The sequence below is a fragment of the Myotis daubentonii genome, chromosome 1 (assembly GCF_963259705.1).
Source record: "Myotis daubentonii chromosome 1, mMyoDau2.1, whole genome shotgun sequence".
Lineage (NCBI taxonomy): Eukaryota > Metazoa > Chordata > Mammalia > Chiroptera > Vespertilionidae > Myotis > Myotis daubentonii.
In genome coordinates this window covers 175,153,991-175,176,886 of record NC_081840.1, presented here as the reverse complement: position 1 = coordinate 175,176,886, position 22,896 = coordinate 175,153,991, and the positions used below count along the sequence as shown (strand labels likewise).

At 40.0% G+C, this 22,896-nt stretch overlaps 1 protein-coding gene across 1 annotated transcript; it reads left to right on the top strand.

The window, feature by feature from the left end:
- Positions 1 to 17,636: 17,636 nt before the first annotated feature.
- Positions 17,637 to 22,424, top strand: DSPP (dentin sialophosphoprotein). The gene is made up of 4 exons (XM_059681923.1): positions 17,637 to 17,687; positions 18,691 to 18,777; positions 18,901 to 19,872; positions 20,574 to 22,424. The coding sequence occupies exons 1-4, from the start codon at positions 17,637 to 17,639 to the stop codon at positions 22,422 to 22,424; spliced, it is 2,961 nt and encodes a 986-aa protein (XP_059537906.1).
- Positions 22,425 to 22,896: the final 472 nt, after the last annotated feature.

Sequence of the window (22,896 nt, the reverse complement as noted above, 5' to 3'; positions counted from 1 at the left end):
GCTTACCATTAGTTAAACTCTAGGTCATTCTTTTTTGACTTGAAACAATATGCTAGCATATAGGCCTAACCAATGGACACAGACAACAGGGGGATGAAGGCATGAGTTGGGGGGGTAGGGGGTAATGTGGGGATAAGGACACATATGTAATAACTTAATCAATAAAAAAAATAAAAAACACACACAACAAAAACAAAACAAAACAAAACAAAAACAATGGTGCTGTGAAGCTTGCAATGCCCAGCATTAAGAAGTGGGTCCCCAGGGCAATGTGGATATTGCAGATTTTGTTTAGAAACAACAGTTTGACAAAAACCACTAATCTTGTGACACATGCTAACCTATTCCATCTTGTTAAAACAATGCTGGGGACCCTGTAAATTGATTTCCCAACCGATAGTTAGCGATGACCCACCCACGTTTTGTCAGGTCATATGGCATCCCTAGCATCTCAGGATGGGGCTTTCCACTGGGCCCAACATCGGAACTACTCGTGGAACTTTTCAAAAGTACAAATGCTGGGTCTCATGTAGGTCCCACTAAGTCAGAATATCCAGGGAGTCATGAGGCAAGTTTCAGGAACTTTTCGCTTGACAGCTATGGGAGTGCAGTTGGACTGGGGGAGTGGCTAGAATGGGTTCGTTTGTCACTGAGAAGTGAGATGAGTGAAGTGCAGGGGTGGATCCAGATTTTGGGAAGCCTGAAGCCTGTATAATTTTGGAATTCTTTTAAAGAAAAATAATAGGTAAGAAAAATAAATGTTTTTGTAGAATGAGAAAATAAAGCACAACAAATTACAAAATTTAAAAAGCTTACAAATTTCACAAACATAGAAAATTCCTCAAAATATTTTTATTAATTAATGCCTTACATGGCTCTTGGATTCTTTTTATTTTACATTCATTCAATTCATAGTCTGACTTATGTTTAGAGAGAAGAGAACAACTATTTGGTCTTTCCTTTGGCATAGTTGATTGAAGTTTATTATTTATTGATGATAGTTGAGAAAACTTCCTTCTAGCTTCCCAACTTCCTACTGAAATATCATGTAAAATTTTTAGGTTGCTGTCTGTATTAGTTTTCCAGGGCTGCCCTAACAAAATAGCATAGACTGTGTGGCTTAAACAACAAACATTTATTTTCTCACAGTTCTGGAGGCTGAAAGCCCAAGATCAAGATGCAAGCAGGTTTGGTTTCTCCCGAGGCCTCTTTTCTCGGCTCACAGATGCTCACTTTCTTGCTATGACCACATATGGCTGCACCTCTATCTTTGTGGTCTGTGTCCCAGTATCCTTTTCTTATTGACACACCAGTCAGGTTGGATTAGGGCCCATTCCAAGGACCCCATTTTAACTCAATTACTTCTTTAAAGGCCATATCTCCAATACAGTCACATTCTGTGGTACTGAGGGTAGGGTTTCAACATGTGAATTTTGAAGGGTCTCAAATCAGCCCATAACATTGTCAAATTTGGAAAAAAGATCTCTCATTTATGAGTATAAAGATGTCAGTATATTAAACTTTTCCCTGTGTAATGATTAATTGTAAATACTCTGAGTTGGTGACACATTAAACTAGTTGGTGTCTATGTCCTAATTATACTGATTTATTGTTATATCTTTGTAGATGTCAAGTCAGCAAAGAGAAAATTGAAAACATTTTTCAATGATTTACTTTTCCTTATTATTTAGATTTTCAGGCCAAATAAGTGTCTACCAGTTACTTATATTTGAAATTTATCGCTTTCTCTTAATTAATTTTTGCTTTTGGTATAATCTGAAAAGGATATTACAGTTCTCTTCTCAACATTGGATTTATTTTAATGTATTTCATTCTCGTCTTTACTGCTTTTGTGTTATAGTCAATTAATTTTTATTTTATACTTTTCTTTAGTTATAGATCAAATGAATTTAAATTATAAAAGAAGTTATGCCTTATATAAAAACCAAATTAGAAGATTGTAATTTCTCACTGTTGTAAAAAAAAAACAAGCTAAATTTCTTGCCACTTTCATTAAAAAAAAACATGACGTATGGCCCCGACTGGGTGGCTCAGCTTGTTGGTGCATTGTCCCGTGCACCAAAAGGTTGTGAGCTTGATTCCCTGTTAGGGCACATACCTAGGCTGCAGGTTCAGTCCCGGGTCAGGGCGTCTTTGGGAGGCAACTGATCTGTTTCTCACTCGCATAGATGTGTTTCTCTCTCTCTCTCTCTCTCTCTCCCTCCCTCTCCCCTCTCTCTCTTCCTCCCTCTCTCTAAAAATCAATAAAAACATATCCTTCAGTGAGGATTTGACATAAATAATGTATGGTGTTTTTTAAAATTGTATATACTGCTTCATTGAGTATATAATCTTGACAAGAAAGAACTTCTGCTTTGAGAAGATATAGATGACACCTGAATCCCCCACTACCGTTTTGCCGGTCTGATGTTAGAAGCCCTTTTACAGACTAATTTCTGCCTCCTTGCATTTCAACCCTTGCTTCTCAATGGCGGCCCACATGCCTCTGGGGCCGTCTCTTGAACTGGCTCTGACCCCGCCGCTTGGTGAGACCAGGTGAGCTGGCTCCGCGTGTTAGCGGTATTTCCGGAGCCATTTCTCCACGGGGACAGCTAACAATAACTCTGCACAGAAACCAGCGTGAACCACAGAAATATCCCACTCGGCTCAAAATGAGTGTATCCCCATCTCACCTTTTATTTTAACTAGACTCCAAACGTGCCTGCAGCCATGCAGCGTCGGTGGACATCAGGGAAGTCAGAGTGGAAAGAAAAAACGACGTCTCCGCTGATGGTGGTTAAAATCTGTCACTTTTGCATATTTCAGAAAATCATATGACCACGTGAACAAATTGTTAGGGCCCCTCCCAGGGCTCTGAACTTTAAGCGTTACTGTCTTCATGGAAATCAACGGCATGTGAAATTTCCATCCAGTACCATGGTTCCCAAGCACTCGTCTTCGGGTTAGTGCCAGTCCATGTCGAAGATTTAAATACTATAAAACGAAATGAGGAGGATAGAGACAGTGATATATGTGTATCACTAGGGTTGTCAACTGTGCTCTCTTGAGAAAGATTGTGATTTTTAAATGAGAGTCTGTTCTTCCTATTTGTTTGGTGTTAAAATATGCCTCCTTATTTGAAATATGTGGTGACAATAGGAAGCGAAAGGTAAAATTTGTAAACTTATGTCAGTCCTTTTACCTTCTGGCTAGATGTCTTCACTGTCTGCATGTATGCACAGGGGGAGGGAGAGACATGGAAGACTCCATGGGACAATTAGGGGCAAGCTTAGACGTGCATTTGTCTCTTTTGCCGACATTCTTTTAACCAGAGCTCAGTCCCATGGATCCACTCCAGATGCACGAACAACTGGGAACCGTGTGTCCGGAGCGAATGCTTTGGTGACGGTAGCATTTTCTCTATCACACCATCTTTTCTCAGGTTCTGATAAACTTTTAAGCAGAAGTAAGAAGCGATCATGTTTTTAGGCCTCTTGTCTGTGCCATTACCTTTTACCACATACAGTGACAACCTCAACACCTAGTGTATTTGTTTTCTACTGTGATCTACCAAATTATCATAAATTTAATGGCTTAACACAACACTAAGTTATCTCTCTGCTCTATGGCATGGCTGGACTCTCTGCTCAGGGTACTACAAACCCAAATCAAATGTTGGCAGGAACGTGTGCTTGTCTGGAGGCTCTGAGGAAGAACTCACTTCTGAGCTCATTCAGGTTGCTGGCAGAATTCAGTTCCTGGCAGCTGTAGGACTGAGGTTCCCATTTTCTTGTGGCTTCCTCCCTCTGCAAGTCAGCAACGGTGCACTGATCGCTTCTTATGCCTTCAATGTCTCTGCCCTGCCCCCTCTTTGACTCTTAAGGGCTTGTCTTTTAAGACACCTTCTGCCGGGGTCCAGCCCCAGCGGGTCCAGGGGTCCCCAAAGGTGTGGAAGGAGTCGGCGAAGAAGGAATGACACGGAGACAGCGTTCAGTTGATCAGCAACCTAGCCAGGATCTCTAGCCCGGATCTCCAGAGAGGTTCTGCTTCGGATCTCCAGCGAGGTTCTGTAGCCATGTTCCCTCGCTAGGTTCTCCAGCCAGGTTCTGTCCAGGCTCTCCAGTCAGGTTCAGTGTCCAGGTTCCAGTCAGGTTCTCCTGCCAATCTCTGTAGTCAGGTTCAGTCCAGGATCCCTTGCCATGTTCTCCCGCTAGGCTCTGTCTCTAGGCTCCGAGGCCAGTCCTTCTCCAGGATCCTCCGGCAGGCTCTCTCCAGCAAAGTTCTTCTGTCTCTAGGCTCCGTGTAGGTTCTGTCTTCTTGATTCTGTTCTAAGTTCTGAGTGTTTCTGTCTTGTTACAACTGTATTTATACCAGTTGATTCAATCCTATCAATCTCTATTACAAAGGTTAGGGCGTTTCTTATCTCCATTCCAGGGAGAAAAGATTATGTAGTTTAAGCATGATTGTTCGTAGTTAAAGGGATTAATTACCCGCCTGGCACTTAGTTGAGGGGTTTTATTCCCTCCCTAACTTCAGGGGAAAATCCCTACCTGGGGATTCAACCTTTCTCGGAGAGGTGACTTTGGTTAAAACACAGCGCCAAGAAGGTGAGCAAACATATTAAGAACCGTATGCCATATATGCCAGGTCCCTTGAAACAGCAAGGATGGACCGGCTCCCAGCAACCTTCAATTTGGAACAGTTCCCACTCCTAAGTTGCCTTGGGCCCACCCAAATTATCTAAGATAATTTCCTTACTTTAAGGTCAACTGAGTCATAACCTTAATTATACATGCAAAGTCATTTTTTTTTTTTTTTGCCATGTAAGGTAACATATTCATGGGTGTAACACTGGGGGTCAAAGGTCACAGGGGCCAATATTTTACCTGCTACACTTAGTATCCCCCAGGGAGAGCCTTCCTTTTCTTTTTACTCTTTTTCCAAATACACTAGATTCCAACACCCCCCCCTCACCCCATCCCCCACCCCAGCACTTTGCCAGCCTTGCAGCCAGAGGTTCCACATGTCACCAGGTTTTCTCCTCTGGTCCCATTGCAGGTGCAGGCAGAGGAGTGGGCTGGTGTGTGTCACCATGGGCCGGGTGGGGACTGAAGGGTCGGGGAGGAGTCTGGTGCTGTACATGGTGGTGGGACACTGCTGCGCTTGATTCTTCCCTATTTAAAAAAACAAACAGGCCTGGCTATGGAGTGGGGTACATTTTCAATTTCACTCTCATTCTTATCCTAACCCGTGGGACCATGAAATTAAATAAAAAGAAAAGATCCCAAGATAAAAATGATTTTTCTAATACTAGAAAAGACTATTTCTGGAATTCTTTAAAAAATAATAAACTCATGTTTCATATACTAGTACATTCATATCCCAGGAGGTCTCCAGAAACCTGCAAACCTCAGCCCAAGGTATAGCACAGCACTGGTTTTTCTCCTCTGCCCAAATGCAGGCGTATGCATAAGTACATTAGGTACACATTTCTGGCATACCTCGAAGCAAGCTGATTGCCGATATACAGGGCTTGTAGGCAAGAACAACTCGTTACATGCTCCTTTGTAACCCTCAGGGAGCTTTTCAAGTTGCTATGAACATATTTAAATTTGATAAGGTGTAGTGTTACCGTTGCAATTTATAAGCAAATAAAATTGAAAAAACAAAATCATAAAATGAGGCCAGTGTGTGTTAGAACAGCTATAAAGATCAGAAAAATAGCAGATTCATGCCATGTATTTGGATAGTAGTTTTACTTGTTATGTCTACACTCCTGCATGACTTGTTGTAAAAGGGTCTTTTCTGTGTTCTGTGCCACGAGTTTATATGTTTTAAGATAGCATCACATAAACTGCTTCCCATAAAAATAGTATTTTCATAGAAAAACAGTGTTTTTATAGACAGATAATTACAATTTCTGCATTGTCTTCAAAACTAGACACACCATTTGACTCAAAGTTAGAGATTGATCTTGAGGTAAATACACAAAACTCTAGCAGGAGTAAGTATCTGAGTGCCACTGATCACCTCGGTAGAGAAATATTTGTTACAATCGTGTCGAGTGGCAATGTAACTCTCTGAGATTTTTGCTTTTCATTAAATTGTCTTAAGATTTTATCAATATAATGAAGATGCTTATTTTTAATTTTTTAAACAATTTATTATGAAAGTCCCAAACTTATAGGACAGTTGCCAGAACAGATAAAAGAATCGCTATATCCCTTTCACCCAGATTCCTCGAATGTTATTATTTTACTTCATGTGCTGCATCACCCACACTCAATATCATTAGCCTGTTTCTGAACCTTTGGAGATTAACTGCAGAAATGATGTCCATCACCCCTAGATACTCCAATGTGTATTTCCTGAAAGTAATGATACCCTCATATAAAAACAACCCACAGGTCTCCAAATAATCATGTCAATGTTGGTAAAATACAACTATCTAACCCTAAGGCCCCATTCAAATTTTGCCAAATGGTTCTTTTCCTTTTTGATTCAGGATCCTATCCAGGAAAAGGAGCTGCACTCAGCTGTCTTGTCTTTTAAGACACCTTCAATTTGGAACAGTTCCCACTCCTTTTATAAAAAAAATTTTAAAAAATTGATTTCAGAGAGAGGAAGGGAGAGGATGAAGGAGCTAGAGATAGAAACACCAAAGATGAGAGAGAATAATTGATTGGCTGCTTCCTGCACACCCCCTACTGGGGATCAAGCCTGCAACCGGGCATGTGCCATGACCAGAAATTGAATTGTGATCCCCTGGTTTATGTTTGACAGTTTTAAAAAGCTGAAGCCTTACATCCCATAGGATGATCTTCAATGGGGTCCATTTCTCTGTTCTTATAACCAGATGACCAGACGCAGGCCACCTGTTGTTGGCGAGTGTACCACTGGAATGACTCTGCTCTTCTCAGTGCCTCACGTCAGGGGGGCACGTGATGCTAACCCATCCTACTCCTGCCGGTGTTGACCTCGATCACTTGGCATGTTGCTCTCCACCAGATTTCTCCACCTTAAAGTCCTCACTTCCTGTTTGCAGTTAATTAATATTTGGGGTATATATAAGGGGGGCTATTTGGACATTTTGCTAATATCCTGTACCTCATCCAATATATGCCCACATCTTCAACAACCATGGATAATTTCTGTCTCAATCAACTTCCTTTACAATGGTTGCAAGATGGATATTCTCTGTTTTCTACATTTCACAGCAAAATGGAAGAGATGTGTTCATTGGGCAAAATATGGGGAGGCGGGTAAGGGAATGGAGCCTCCATGCCCACTCTGGGTGCACCACCCTCCCAGCACTTGGGATTTGCAAGACATTTCAATGAAAATCCCTCTCATTGGATAATAGAATGACCATTCAATTAAGTCAGGTAGTTGTAGAGCAGGCACCTCATTCATCTAGTTCAGCTCTTCTCTTTCAAAATAAGAAAACTGAGGCCAAGGGAAATGAAATGACTGTTGCTGTGGTACCTGCATTTATTCATGTAGATGAGACCTTAAGTGGAAAGGAGAAGAAAACTGACATTTAAGTGACTGTTTGGGGGCAGACACCATGCCGAAAGAGTTTATATTCACTATACTTCCTAAGAATTCTTTTTAAAAAAAATATATTTTATTGATTTTTTACAGAGAGGAAGGGAGAGGGATAGAGAGTCAGAAACATCGATGAGAGACAAACATCGATCAGCTGCCTCCTGCACACTCCACCGGGGATGTGCCCGCAACCAAGGTACATGCCTTTGATCAGAATCAAACCCGGGACCCTTCAGTCCGCAGGCCGACGCTCTATCCACTGAGCCAAACCAATCAAGATGTTCCTAAGAATTCTTGCAGGTGTTATCTCCATTTCACATCCGAGCAAATTACAGCTTGTCACAAGCCATAAAATTAGTAAGTAATAGAGCCTGGATCAAACTCCTGTGATGCCAGCAGCAATTAGCTTTTTACGATCCACTATAAACAATAAATATTACATTGTAGCCCAAATACATATGCAAAGTGAAAGAAACCTTTAAAAAACATATTTACCATGTGTGGTGTCCTATTCTATTCTTTCATCACAAAAACACTGAAATTGATTTTATGATCTATTAATGGGCTGTGACCTAAAATTCAAAAACACAGCATGGTATTTTTCCCTTTCCTATTAATTATATTAATATTTTGGAAGACCCTTTCTGTTCGAAGCTTCATCAGATCTTACATACCAAAAGTAAAAGGGACCCTATCTTAGCTAGTCTTTGCTTATTTAAATTCATAGTAGCTCATGTAAAACATTGTAGCTTAATTCTTCCTGTGGCCTTAGATATTTTAGCTTCTTTCTCTCTCTTTTCCTTCCTTCTTTCTCCCCTCCCGCCCTCATCCCCCTTTACCACATCCCTGTGATGGGGAAGATACAACATTAAAATTGAACCCTGCTATTTTCTGAACTGAAGGGTGGTTTGTTATTTGAGGAGAGTCTAAGCCCATGTCTATAACAGGCAATCGTAGGCAAGTTATCCACTGATTTACATTTGGCTTAAAGCCCTCTCCGAGTGGGTGTTTTGGGTGGTGGTAGTGGTGGAGTTGGGCTGTGTATCACTTACCCTGGCAATACTCCATGGGACAGAGTGTGCTTGGGTGGTCTGGCATTCCTAACCCATTTCCTGGTGGGTGCCATGATGTGCCCATTGGAGTCACATCCATTCACAACTCTTCCTTGAGTGACGGGAATTAGGGACTTCAATTTCTTGGCCCACTGTCGGATTGCTTTTAGAACCCAGTAACGCCATGGGTCTGTCAGTGATTATGCCAGATTTTAATTATTATTGGCATTGATAGTCATCTGGGTTTCAGGAACTGCATCAAACACGTCACACCCGTCATCATTATTGAATCCTCATAGCAGCCTTGTGATGGGGTAATTATATCATTGCATATTAGCAAAAGACTAGGTTGGCAGGTGACTTTTGTTCAGTAGGCACCTAGAAGGGTAGGGGAGGGTTGAATCAGAGAATGTAATGAGGAAGGAAGTGGTAGAGATGAAGTTTACACACACACACACACACACACACACACACACACACACACACACACAGACACACACCCCCAAAATAAAAGTTTTGCTGTCCAAGTTAAGCCTGTCTTGCTTTCTTCTTTTCCTGACCTTGTTTGTCTGCAAGAGGATAAAGTATTACATTGTATAAATCTTTATTTGTGGAGGAATGATTTTCAGTGTTGCCAAATAAAAGATTTAAGCACCAATTACTGTGGCAGAAAACTAGCATAAATTGCCAGCGTTTTGTGATGATTGAGAAGAGCTGAGTACAGGACATTTAAGTCATCCTCACAAAGTCAATACGGAAAGCAGAAAAGAATCCTTAAAACCCGGGACATGCCCTCGGTATTCAGGACATCTGGCAACCTGATCCCAGCCATGTCTTTGGCCCTGCTTCTCTGTGACCTTCCCGTCATGCTCAGGGTCTCGGGGTTTTCAAAGGGGGGTGGCCCAAGGTGAGGCTGGAGTGTAAGAAGTTCCAGGCCAGATGAAAGAGTCACTCTTCAATAAAGGGATTTTTTTTTTTTTAAAGAGTCACTCAAAGGTTTGCATCTAGCCCCAGCTGGGTGGTTCTGCTGGCTGGAGCATCGTCCTACACACCAAAAAGGTTGTGAGTTCGATCTCAGGTCAGGGTGTGTATGGAGGCAACCATCAATGTTTCTCTCTCTCTCTCTCTCTCTCTCTCTCTCTCTCTCTCTCTCCAGTAAAAACATATCCTTGGGTGAGGATTTAAAAAACAGTTTGAATCTAAGTAGTGGCATGATTAGATGTGCATTTTAGAAAGATTACTCAGGCATCGGCGTGAGAGGTTTAGGAGCAGGGCCCAGAGACTGGAAGCAGGTAAGTCTGTTAGGAGTCATAACATTCAGTCGGAGAGAAAGAATGAGAGCCAGTATACTTTTGTTTTCACTAAAGAGTAGTAAGTTACTTATAGTATTGAATAAAATACCTGTCACAGTTTGGGGGTCTTATTTAAAAGGCATCACTTTGCCAATAATCCTAGGACAATTTGGTCAGTGGCAATTTGGACTTAGTGAAAAACCATGAAATTCATAATAGCTCCCCCTATAAAGAGTGAGGTGTGTGTGCTGGGCACTGAGCAGTGTTCCATGTGTTACCATCACAGTGTCATTAAGAAGTAAGCAGTTAATTCAGGGCAGTGGCTAAAAGTCAGGTTCTAAGGTCAGAATTCTGGGTTTCAAATCTGGGTTCTGTCACTTAATGGTTGTGACACTTTAGGATGTAGTTTCTTTATCTCTATGATGTAGATAACTGTGTTATCATGTGTGATCATTTTAAGGATTATGAGATAATAAGCTTAGATTGTTGTGTATATATAAGTGCTCAATAAGTTAGCTATTATAACACAATTATACAGATGAGGAACTGAGTCTTAGATGAGGTTACACAGTAAGTGACAGGTAGGGGTTGACCCAGATATATCTGACTTCAAAGCCTCTAATCTTAATTATTGCTCTCTAATAGCTCTCAATATCTAAAACAGTTTTCAAAAAAAGGGGAGAAAATATATGCAAATGAAAAGAGAACAGTTGAAGTATTCCTTTTTTCATAGGAAGAAAAGGTTATGTGGTCTAGTAACTGTTGTATTTGCAGTCATAATAAGACAATGGAGCCCTGACCGGTTTGGCTCAGTGGATAGAGCCCTGTGAATTGAAGGGTCCCAGGTTCGATTCCATTCAAGGGCATGTACCTTGTTTGCGGGCACATCCCCAGTGGGGAGTGTGCAGGAGGCAGCTGATCAATGTTTCTCTCTCATTGATGTTTCTAACTCTCTATCCCTCTCCCTTCCTCTCTGTAAAAAAAGACAAAAAAAGAAGAAAAAAAAAAGAAAAGACAATGGAAGCTAAGACTGCCCCAAAGACATGTTTGTTACTTGAGGTCAGTTATAATGTCTTTTTAAAATAAAGATATTTCAAAGACATTATGCCAACTGTAGACCTGAGGGAAATGGAATAAGAAATTCTAGAAGAAATGGTTGCCACTTAAAAAAATAAACAATTATGGTTGCTTTTCCTCAAAAATTATAATATAGTATCTGTTTTCCCAATTGCACGGGCATTAATTCAACAGTGGACAATGGAATTGAAGGTGTGTTTTTTCCTCATTTTTTCTTGTTAATCCTCACCAGAGGATATTTTTCCATTGATTTTTTTTTTTTTTTGAGAGAGAGAATGGAAGGGAGAGTGAGAGAAAGAGAGAGAAACATTGATGTGAGAGAGCCAAGCCGGCTAGGGCTGAATGGAAGGTTTTTGCCTTGTAAGCTTTCACCAATCAAAGATGCCGGGCTGGGATGTTATACATCTGCCCCCACAGAGAAGCACGACTCGCCTGCCTTCTGCTGGTTTGTAAACCAGTCTGAGTCAACATGAAGCAATTTGAGTTGGGACATTCTCTCAGGCTCTGTACTGCTATTGTTATTCTTGCCTTAGTTTTGGCACTTGGCTCAGCTACTGTTTATCCAAATTTAAGAAAACAGGAAAGAAGATAGTTCAAAGTCATGGTAATAGAGTAGCCACTAGGTTGAATTCCATTCCAAAATTCTTTCCTTAGGGACAGAATAACAATCCTAATTGAGGGTTTTTTAGATAACTTGTTTAGTTACTAAATTGATATAGATATCTGAATACAGATCTTACATTTTGGTTTACATAATCAATTGAGGTCTATGTTTCCTTTTGGGGAGCCCTTATTAAAGCCATAGTTTTAACTTATCAATTTACAGGATTTGAAATTATTTAATTACTTTTTCTCTGTAACAGCTTTATTGAGGTGTAATGGACAATAAACTGCACAGATTTAAAGTGTACAATTTGATGTTTTGACATATATACACCTATGAAACCATCATCCTAATTAAGACAATGACAAGTAACCATAAAAATTTCCTCATAATACTTTATAACCTCTTCCTTCCATGCCCCATGAAGCCACTGACCTATTTTCTTTTAATATAGATTAAAATGTATAGCAGGCAGAATTTTCTTTTATCCTCACTTGAGGATATATTTTTATTTATTTCTTTTTCAGAGAGAGAAAAATGAGAGAGAGAGAGAGAGAGAGAGAGAGAGAGAGAGAGAGAGAGAGAGAGAAAGAGAGAGAGAGTAAAAGAGAAAGAGAGAAACCTGGGTATGTGCCCTGACTGGGAATCGAACCCCCTTTTGGTTTATTGGACGATGCTCCAACCAACTAAGACACCCAACCAGGGTCCATTTCTTTTTGAGTGAGCTTTGGTGGTTTCACACAATCTATCCATTTCATGAGAGTTATTGAATTTATTGGCATAATGTTGTTCATAGTATTCTCCTTTTAATCTTTTAATGTCTATAAAACCTGTAGTATTTTCATCTCTTATTCTTTATATTAATAATTATGTCTTCTCTCTTATTTATCTGATTAACTAGGCCAGAGTCTTATAAATTTTATTGAGCTACTCAAAACAACAACAGCCACCAAAACAAAACAAAAACCCAGATTTTGCTTTCATTAATTTTCTTTCTTTCTTTCTTTCTTTCTTTCTTTCTTTCTTTCTTTCTTTCCTTATTTTTACCAATTTCAGTTCTGATCTTTATTATTTCATTTCTTTTGCTTAATTTGAATTTGAATTTAGTGCTATACATTTCTCCCTACAAACTGCTTTAGTGACGGTCTGCAATTTTTGATAAATTTTTGTGTTTTCCTTTAATTCAATACATTTTGAATTTCCCTTTGGTTTCTTCTTTCATGCATTGATTATTTAGAACTGTGCTCTTTAGCTATTACAGTACCTGCATCATAGCACATGTCTGGAGCTCAAAACGATGCTGAGTTCAAGTACCAAAACTTTCCGCTAGAAATATGACCTGGTTTTCTATTTTGTCTTGCACAGCTGACAGAAAACAGGTCATTGAGAGCTCAATCTTTTGCCTTTACATCCTTTTGCACATCTAAATACCTCACAATAAATTTTGGTATTTTAAATAATCTATTTTAAAAACTTAGTTTGAATAATAAATTGCACATTTTAAAACTTCACGTTAGTGTCTGGGTCAGAGAGAATTTATGGAGTTACTATTTATAGATTGTTAAAGACACCTCTCAGAGCAATATCAAGGCTGTTGTATGTGGACATTTCTGGGATTATAGCACAGAAACTTTAATACCCACCTAAGGAATGACAGGGGTCTTAAATAGGCAGTCATATTTACTAAAGAAACCTAGAGTTTTCTTAGATTGCCAACCTTAGTAAGACAAGAAATACCAGGGTGACAGAGTTTAAGTGGCTCTTTTCAGATATGTTACACTGATTCTCTATATTTAAAATGCAAAACAGCCTCCCACAGCTATTTAATTAAGTGAAAGTAAGTCTAGTCCCTTTGGAACCAAATGGTTCAGTGAGCAAACGCGTATCAGCAAGTGGAGGGAGAGGAGGAAGTTATTATGTGCTTCACAGACACGGTGACACGCTATAACCCTATATCAGGGATCCTAAACAGTGATTGGTGGAGAAAATTATCAAACTGAGTTTAAATTTCGGCAGGTACGAAATTATCATGCAAAAGTCTAGGACAGTTTTCCACTCAGTCTCCAAAGAAAAAGATAAGAAATCCTGGATTTTCAAAGTCCCTTTGAAGGCTTTTAAGGTAAGATGAAACATCCTCTTTACTCAGAACCAACAGATACCTTTAGAAAGAAATTTGAATTTCAGAGAAGCCAACTAGACTTTAAGAAGTGAATAACCCTGTATGATTAGATTTTTTTTCCTCCTCTTTTGACTTGTCAGATCAAGAGTTTGTTTTAAAAGATCTCGAGAAATTATGTGGCAAGCAATACTGATTCCATGTAGCAAAATATTGCATTACTGAAGAGTAAATTTTTTTTGAAAAAATAGCCAGTGTTAAAATACCAGTTGCTAATAGAAAGAATATATGTAAGATGAAGCAAATATTTTAAATCTAAAATCTTAACAACAGAATGAGTGATTAAAATATTTTATGTATAACTCACTAAAGTGCCATTACTGTTATTTTTATTCAGAAACCCAGTTTTGAGAGCTTTGAGCCTAGTTAAATGAATTTTTTAGTCTCATCAATGCAATGTAAGACATGATGGGATTGAATGAAAAAGAAACAATCTCTTCCTTTTTTATTTATTATTATTTTAAAAATTATTATTATTGTTTTTAATTCTCACACAAGGATATGTTTTTATTGATTTTCAGAGAGAAAGGAAGGGAGAGAGTTAGAAACATTGATGCAAGAAGCATCTATTACTCATCTTCCGCATGTGCCCTGATGGGATCAAACCTGCAACCTAGGAATGTGCCTTGACTGGGAATTGAACCCACAAACTTTTGGTGTATGGAACGATGCTCCAACCAACTGAGCCACCTGGCCAGGGCTCTTCCTCTTTTAAATAGTAACAATAGTAACATTTAAACACTGATTATGTTAAAAAATAAACACGAATTTGATTTAGCACATTAGGTCATATTTATTTCAAAGTTTGTCTAATCAACTTGGTGATAAGGCCCATGTCTGTCTTCTAGGGCTCTTTATCTGGCTCATAATAGATCTTCAAATGCTTGTTGAATTCATGAATGGATCTCAGTTTACATATAACTTCTTGGTCCCTAAAAAAACCCTAATGTTTGACCTAAAAAATTAATTTTTTGCCAGTTGACATTAGGGCTTTGAAAGCTGTGCCAAAACACTTCTACTTAGAATAGCTAGAGATTCTGACTTCTGTCAGGCTTTTCCATTTTACAAGATGATAGCTTTGAAAAAAGAAAGATACATTACTAAAAAATTGGCAAACTGAGGTGGAAATTTGATCATTATCTGGTGCTTTGGTTAGTTTTGTTAAGAAATTAGGTAAGGCAGATTTTAAAAACCCATCTTGAGCTTTCAAACAGGGCTTTAATTAGGCTTTGCTTTTCACTTAAAAAAGTTGTCCAAAATAGGTAAAATTTCTAAATCTCATTTAATTTGTGACATGAAATAATCTGGAGGGGGTACACATAATTCTTAAGACTCTGTTTTCAGGCTGACAAAATTAAGGGCATTTCTTTTTCTTCTTTTAAAAAAATATGTTTTTTATTGATTTCAGAGAAGAAGGGAGAGGGGGAGAGATAGAAACATCAATGATGAGAGAGAATCATTGATCGGCTGCCTCCTGCATGTCCCCTACCGGGGATTGAGCCTGCAACCTGAGTATGTGCCCTTGACCGGAATCAAAACCAGGACCCTTCAGTCCACAGGCCGATGCTCTATCCACTGAGCCAAACTGGCTAGCGTGAGGTTATTTCTATAGGAATCTTTCAAGCCATTTATCTACCTGTGGAAACAGCTGAGCATCATCATGCATCATTCAATTGTTCTGGAGCCCATATGAAAGGGAGCTAATGTGGTCAGATTTCTGGATTGCAGTTTAGAAACGGGCTGCACATAACCCCGGCCTTCACTACAGGTACTTTTCCAGGACACCATGGCTCCTCCAAATCACAGTGCAGACTGGCCTTCTGCAGACTCTCTGTAATAATTAGGGTTGAGACTGAAAAGTACAGTATAATTCCTGCTTACTAAACAGCTGCCCTTCAACATCCATGCCAGAGCTCTGCATTATGCTTGTCCTGAGGTCACCTCGGCCTCGCTTTTCACCTACAGCATTTTGGAGGAGGTCTTGGCTTTCTGATGAGCGGCTACAAGAGTAAGCACTCCCCCGCCCCCTCTCTCAGTAGCCCTGAAACAGTGTCCTCTCTCCTGTGAAGAAATGCCAATGACTCTATGGCAGTTGATGTTCATGAAGGCTTTATTATGTTTCCACTAACAACATTAAGTCCACTAAAGGCTATTTTATAACATGCAGCATTAGAAACCATAAACCCAGTGGGAGTTCATGAGATAGGAGTAAAACTCTCCTTTCCTCTCTATAGTAATGGAATCATTACATCAAGCAATCCAATTTGCAATAAATGGGAATTTAAATTTTTGATTCACATGGACTATACCATGCCTATTCCAATGTATCAGAATGTATATTCGACCATTTCTGAATGTAAATTCTAACAGGAATAAAGGGTCATATGTTTATAAGTCCCTCATAATAATTGCTATTATTTATTAAGAGATTGCTCCATACACAGGGCAGTGCCAGGTATTGCTTATATTAGTAAGTATTTATTCATCAACAATATTTAGAAAAGGTCTTTTTCTGTGCTCTGTATTGGACTACAGTGATTTCCAAGACATTCTCGTGGGTCTCGGGAGCGCTCAGTGGGGAAGAGGAACGTGCAGGTAGCCGGGCCATTTTAAAACAGTACAATAAACACTGAGAGGCTCTCTGTATACTTTTCTTAATTGTCTGGCTGAAATGTTTTTTTTATTCACCTCCAGTTTTGAAAATCTGACTATTTTTGTAATTATGTTCTCTGTGTATTTCATCTGAAACTCCTCATCTACAGAAATTGGATCTCTGTGATCATTTTCTGAATTCATTAATTGTTTTAACAAATTTAGGTTTTTAGCTTTGAAAAAAAAACCCCCACCAAAAACAGTACAATAGGCTACCAGTGAGGTGTGTAGAAGCTGCTGCACGCAAAAAAGAGACACTAAGCACCCTCAGAAATGGAGCCATAGAAGGCTTCTCCGAGAAGATTTTTCTGCTGAGATGGTTGGGGCAATCCCGCAGTGCAGGCATTCCTATTATCCCAGATGGAGGAAACAAGGCCGAGTAAAGTGCTTAAATTTCTCAGACTCACACAGCAAGTAGCAAAGGTAGAATTCGAGCCCAGGTCTCTAAATCCAAACTCTATGTTCTTTCCATGAGCCTAGGCCCCCTCACGCCTGTCCCTTACAGTAGCAGAACCCAAATGGATGAATTTAGAGAGGGGATGATAAGTGCTTCAGCTTTTAAACACAATCTTAGTACCATTAGTTAATACTTGATTAAAACTATTCGGAAGAGACAGATATTACTACCTTTAAGAACAGCAGAAGGACACAAATTATGGCTATGACTTTGTGGCTATATGACTGCTCCCCTTCACTGGCAGAGGCAAAAAAGTCTAGACCAGTGGTCCTCAACCTTCCTAATGCCGCAACCCTTTAATACAGTTCCTCATGTTGTGGTGACCCCCAACCATAAAATTATTTTCGTTGCTACTTCATAACTATAATTTTGCTACTGTTATGAATCGTAATGTAAATATCTGATATGCAGGATGTATTTTCATTGTTACAAATTGAACAAAATTAAAGCATGGTGATTAATCACAAAAACAATATGTAATTATATATGTGTTTTCCGATGGTCTTAGGCGACCCCTGTGAAAGGGTCGTTCGACCCCCAAAGGGGTCGCGACCCACAGGTTGAGAAACTGTACATCTCCACGACCACTCCAGGGATGTTCTGGAACACGGAGTCCTGGCAGCTGCCTTCTTATGCTCGATAAATACTCCTTGCCTGAGGAAAAGGCAAATGCTTACAAACCAAATGATACATTACTGTGGTTATTCTCTTTTGTTCTGTAAGCAATGTTGTGCTATTCTCTTTTGTAAACAGCCATTAACTAATATTTTTGAAGAAAATGAAGATAATCATCTGTTTTTGCATTTGGGCAGCAGCATGGGCCATTCCGGTGAGTATGCCATCTTCAGGAAACCTCCTTATTTGGCTATCCCTTTTAACCTAACATAAACATAGAAGCCTTTGCAGGTAAGCTGAGCCTAAACATTCAGATTTGCATGAAAGACTTGACAGGATATCTCTGGGGGTCTCGACAAAGCCAAACATGACTCCAAGTTCATGCCCCTATTTCTCCAATCAAAACTCATGCTGCTCAGAAGATTCTTATTTAAAAATTCATTCAGGTCAATTTACATTCAATCCCCAGAAATCATGAAGATTTTGTTCATCTTTGCTCATGTGCACTCTAATATCAATGAAACCTGTATTGCTTAGAAAGTTTTCAAGAAAGAAAAGTAGCATTCTTTAACATAGAAGAAAACTAACATTTTACTCAGAGTTGATGTTTATATGCTCACGGTAGAAAATTTGGAAAATAAAAACAACACCAGCAAAGAAAAATTAAGAAAATTTAACCATTTGTAATTTTATTAGCTAGCTGCTATGGTTAACATTTTTTACATGTTTTCATAATACCAAATGCTTTGGTATTAATGTAGTTGAGAATTTTCTCAGCTATTTCAAATGTGCTCCTGAGGACACATCGTCTATTACTTGGTTTTTCTTATGCACTGGCTCTGGTCATACCAACTATCCTCCTGGGGGATTTGGCCAGGATTATACTTAGGGTAGGTCTTGTACTTTGCAAGAGGCTTACTGTAGAGAAACACCCAAGATCTACCCTCTTATCTTTAGAAAAGACTGTTCCTCTTCTGTAGTTGAGATGAATGGTCTGGTTAATTCTTCAATAAAATTGGCAACACCATTGTGAAAACGATCTGTATGCCAGTTTAAATTCCATATAAACTCTATAAAAAGTCATTTCTCTTTTCCACCTAATTAGAGCATATGTTGGCCTTTGTGTTATATCTCCCACCCCCCCTTCATTTAGGGAAAAATGTGTGTGTCTGTGTATGTGAATGCACACAAAATAAGAATGTTTTTGATTTTCATAGGTTCCTCAAATCAAGTCATTGGAGAGACATGCTGTTGGCCAATCTGTGAATTTAAGTCTTCCAGCAAAATTAAAAGTGCCAGTACAGGTATAGGGTATAAGATGTGCTTCTAAGGTGTTTTTAGATTTCATTACCTTCCAAAAAATTGATGCTCAGCTTTTCAGTTTCACGATGATATTCATTATTTATTTTGAATTGTTTCTTTTTCAGGATGAGTTATATGCTAATGATACCACCAAAGAAAGTGGTGTCCCTATGCACGAAAATGAAACGGGAGGGCAACAGTACACCAAAGATGGTTACAAAGTAGAAGGAAATGGCCCTGAGTGGGCAGGAGTAGGAGGGGAAAGTTCTGCGACACATTCCAAGTCAGTAAATGAAGAAGGGAATCCTGGGGATCAGAATGGGGGCACAGAAAAACCAGAAACATATGGCCATGATGGAATACATGGTATTAGGGGACAAGTAAGCACTGTTGACATGACTGGCGCAGCAAATGGGAGCAATATTAATGGAAATGCTGATGAGAATTTTAAAAATGGGGATGTTGGAGATGCAAGTCAGAGTGAGAATGCCACTGTGGTTGACGAAGATGAGCATCAAGTATCTGGAAGCGGTAATAGCACAGGCCATGAGGATGACATAAATGGGAATTCCTGTACGAATGAGGGTGATACAAGTGCAGTAACACCTCAGAAAGAAGGTGAGAGAAATGGTCATGAGGGGGCAGGGGTAACACCAGGAGGAAACGGAGCTGGCAATAGAGAAGATGCTGGCCTCGATAATTCTGATGGGAGTCCTAGTGGGGATGGAACAGATGAGGGTGAAGACAAGGGCTCTGGTGATAATGAAGGTGAAGAAACGGGAAATGGAAAAGATGGCACTGATAACAGCCAGGGCCAGGAGGGCCAGGGTCATGGAAAAGAAGGCGGCAGTGATAATAGCTTAGGTAAAAATTCAATTAGCAGTGAAGATGATGACCCTGAGGACAAAGAAGATCCCCACGACACGGATGGAGACAATGCCTCTGAGAGTGAGGAGGATTCCGATCAGATCCTAGAAGAAAATGATAGCCCAAGAGTGGAGGGCATCCAAAACACCAATCACAGAGAAAACCATGGTGTGGATAATGGAATTACCAAAGAATCAGAGCCAAGTACGAATGGGAAGAGCCAAGATAAGGTTAGTTTTTGAAGTTGATTTTTTAAATAGCAATTTAAATTCTCTCTTCCACCCAACTAATGGTAGCACAAAAAATAATCATGAGAAGCATTCATGTATTTTCATACCTAAATTACTTGACTATCTGATGGGAAAGCCAGAGTTCTTACTAGATTTTGATATACAACATTTAAAAAAATATTTTATCAATTTTTTACAGAGAGGAAGGGAGAGGGATAGAGAGTTAGAAACACTGATGAGAGAGAAACATTGATCAGCTGCCTCCTGTACACCTCCCACTGGGGATGTGCCCTCAACCAAGGTACATGCCCTTGACCGGAATCGAACCTGGGACCTTTTATTCCACAGGTCCATGCGCTACCCACTGAGCAAAACTGGTTAGGCAATATACAACAATTTAAAAAAAATCAGATATTTCTGAAAATTTGGTTAAAATTCTAGAAAAGTCTTATGCTAAATAAAGTCTGCACCATAAAAGTTCCTACTGGGTGAAATATGTGGCTGGGTTGTTATATAACCCAAACACTAGAGCACTTTCAAGTACTGAATCCAGCACATTTTCACAAACAGATGTTTCTGAAGTACTGGAAGCTGACCTTCTGTTTCACGGGTCAGTTTTCTCAGTCAGTGTTCCTCAGACCAATGCAATTTTGCAGTATAACATTTACTAATTACCCATTCTTCTATCCATTATTCCACAGGGAATAGAAATTGGAGGTCCCAGCAGTGGCAATAGAAACAATATTACCAAAGAAGCTGGGAAAATCATTGGCGATAAAGAGAGTAAAGGACAACATGGAGTGATTGTGGGCAACGGAAATGTCCAGACACAAGGGGAGATTGACATCATGCAAGAACCTGGCCAGAAGTCAGAACCTGGAAATAAGGTTGAACACGGCCAAACAGGTAGTGAGAGTAACAGTGGCGGTTATGATAGTTATGAGTTTGATGATGAATCCATGCAAGGAGATGATCCCAACAGCAGCGATGAGTCTAATGGCAATGATGATGCCAATTCTGAAGGTGACAATGACAGCAGTAGCCGAGGAGATGCATCTTATAACTCAGATGAATCAAAAGATAACGACAATGACAGTGATTCAAAAGGAGAAGGAGATGAGGACAGTGACAACACATCAGATGCTAGTGATAGTGACGGTAACAGCAATGGTAACAATGGGAGTGATGATAGTGAATCAGACAGCAGCAAAGATAAATCAGACAGCAGTGACAGCAAATCAGATAGCAGTGACAGCAGTGACAGCAGTGACAGTAGTGACAGCAGTGACAGCAGCAACAGTAGTGACAGCAGTGATAGCAGTGACAGCAAATCAGACAGCAGTGACAGCAGCGATAGTAGTGACAGCAGCGATAGTAACAGCAGTGACAGCAGCGATAGTAGTGACAGCAGTGACAGCAGTGATAGTAGTGACAGCAGTGACAGCAAATCAGACAGCAGTGACAGCAGCGATAGTAGTGACAGCAGCGATAGTAGTGACAGTAGTGACAGCAGCGATAGTAGTAACAGCAGTGATAGTGACAGCAGCGATAGTAGTGACAGCAGCAATAGTAGTGACAGCAGTGACAGCAAATCAGACAGCAGTGACAGCAGCGATAGTAGTAACAGCAGTGATAGTGACAGCAGCGATAGTAGTGACAGCAGCAATAGTAGTGACAGCAGTGACAGCAAATCAGACAGCAGTGACAGCAGTGACAGCAGTGACAGTAGTGACAGCAGTAACAGCAGCGATAGTAGTGACAGCAGTGACAGTAGTGACAGCAGTGACAGCAGCGATAGTAGTGACAGCAGTGACAGTAGTGACAGCAGTGACAGCAGCGATAGTAGTGACAGCAAATCAGACAGCAGTGATAGCAGTGACAGTAGTGACAGCAGTTACAGTAGTGACAGCAGTGACAGTAGTGACAGCAGTGACAGTAGTGACAGCAGCAATAGTAGTGACAGCAGCGATAGTAGTGACAGCAGTGACAGTAGTGACAGCAGTGACAGCAGTGACAGCAGCGATAGTAGTGACAGCAGTGACAGTAGTGACAGCAGTGACAGCAGTGATAGTAGTGACAGCAGTGACAGTAGTGACAGCAAATCAGACAGCAGTGATAGCAGTGACAGTAGTGACAGCAGTGACAGTAGTGACAGCAGTGACAGCAGCAATAGTAGTGACAGCAGTGACAGTAGTGACAGCAGTGACAGCAGCGATAGTAGTGACAGCAGTGACAGTAGTGACAGCAGTGACAGCAGCGATAGTAGTGACAGCAGCGATAGTAGTGACAGCAGCGATAGTAGTGACAGCAGTGATAGCAAATCAGATAGCAGTGACAGCAGTGATAGTGACAGCAGTGACAGCAGTGATAGTGACAGCAGTGACAGCAGTGATAGTGACAGCAGTGAAAGCAATGAAAGCAGCGACAGTGCATCTGACAGTAGTGATGAGAGTGACAGCAAGAGCAAGTCTCCTAATGGCAACAACAATGGAAGTGATAGTGACAGTGACAGTGAAGGCAGTGACAGTAATCACTCAACCAGTGATGATTAGAATAAACAAAAACCCCACAAGATTTCTTGTGTGAAAAGTTTGGTGAGTGACAGGAAATAAAGATTTCCAAGAAAGTAAGGAGAAGGGAGAAGAAAACAGAAGGCATGTAAACAACCACAGGATTAAGCCAAATGGATGGATTCAGTCCAACTCCCAACTCCCTCAGAGAGAATCTGAATGTGTGACCTTTGGCACATGCGTGTTAAAATATATTCTGAAAAGATTTTGCTAAAGTTGTACACCTAAACATAAGAGAACAATTAAAGTATTATTTAACACTTTATACAGACATCTCAAGTAATCACGTACTACAGGATAATCTCAATCCAAATGCCAAGTGCTTTAGAATGTGGCAAGTAAACACTTCTTATAAACGGCTTGTGACTTAGCCTTAATCTTTTGAGTAATTATATTTTCTGAATAGATGGTCTGCTCACTGCTGAGTAAAGGATGCTGTTACTATACCCACCTT

Coding starts and splice junctions, on each gene's coding strand:
- DSPP (XM_059681923.1), top strand. CDS start 17,637: ATGAAGATAATCATCTGTTTTTGCATTTGGGCAGCAGCATGGGCCATT. Junction 17,688..18,690: donor CAGCAGCATGGGCCATTCCG/GTGAGTATGCCA, acceptor TGATTTTCATAG/GTTCCTCAAATCAAGTCATT. Junction 19,873..20,573: donor ATGGGAAGAGCCAAGATAAG/GTTAGTTTTTGA, acceptor ATTATTCCACAG/GGAATAGAAATTGGAGGTCC.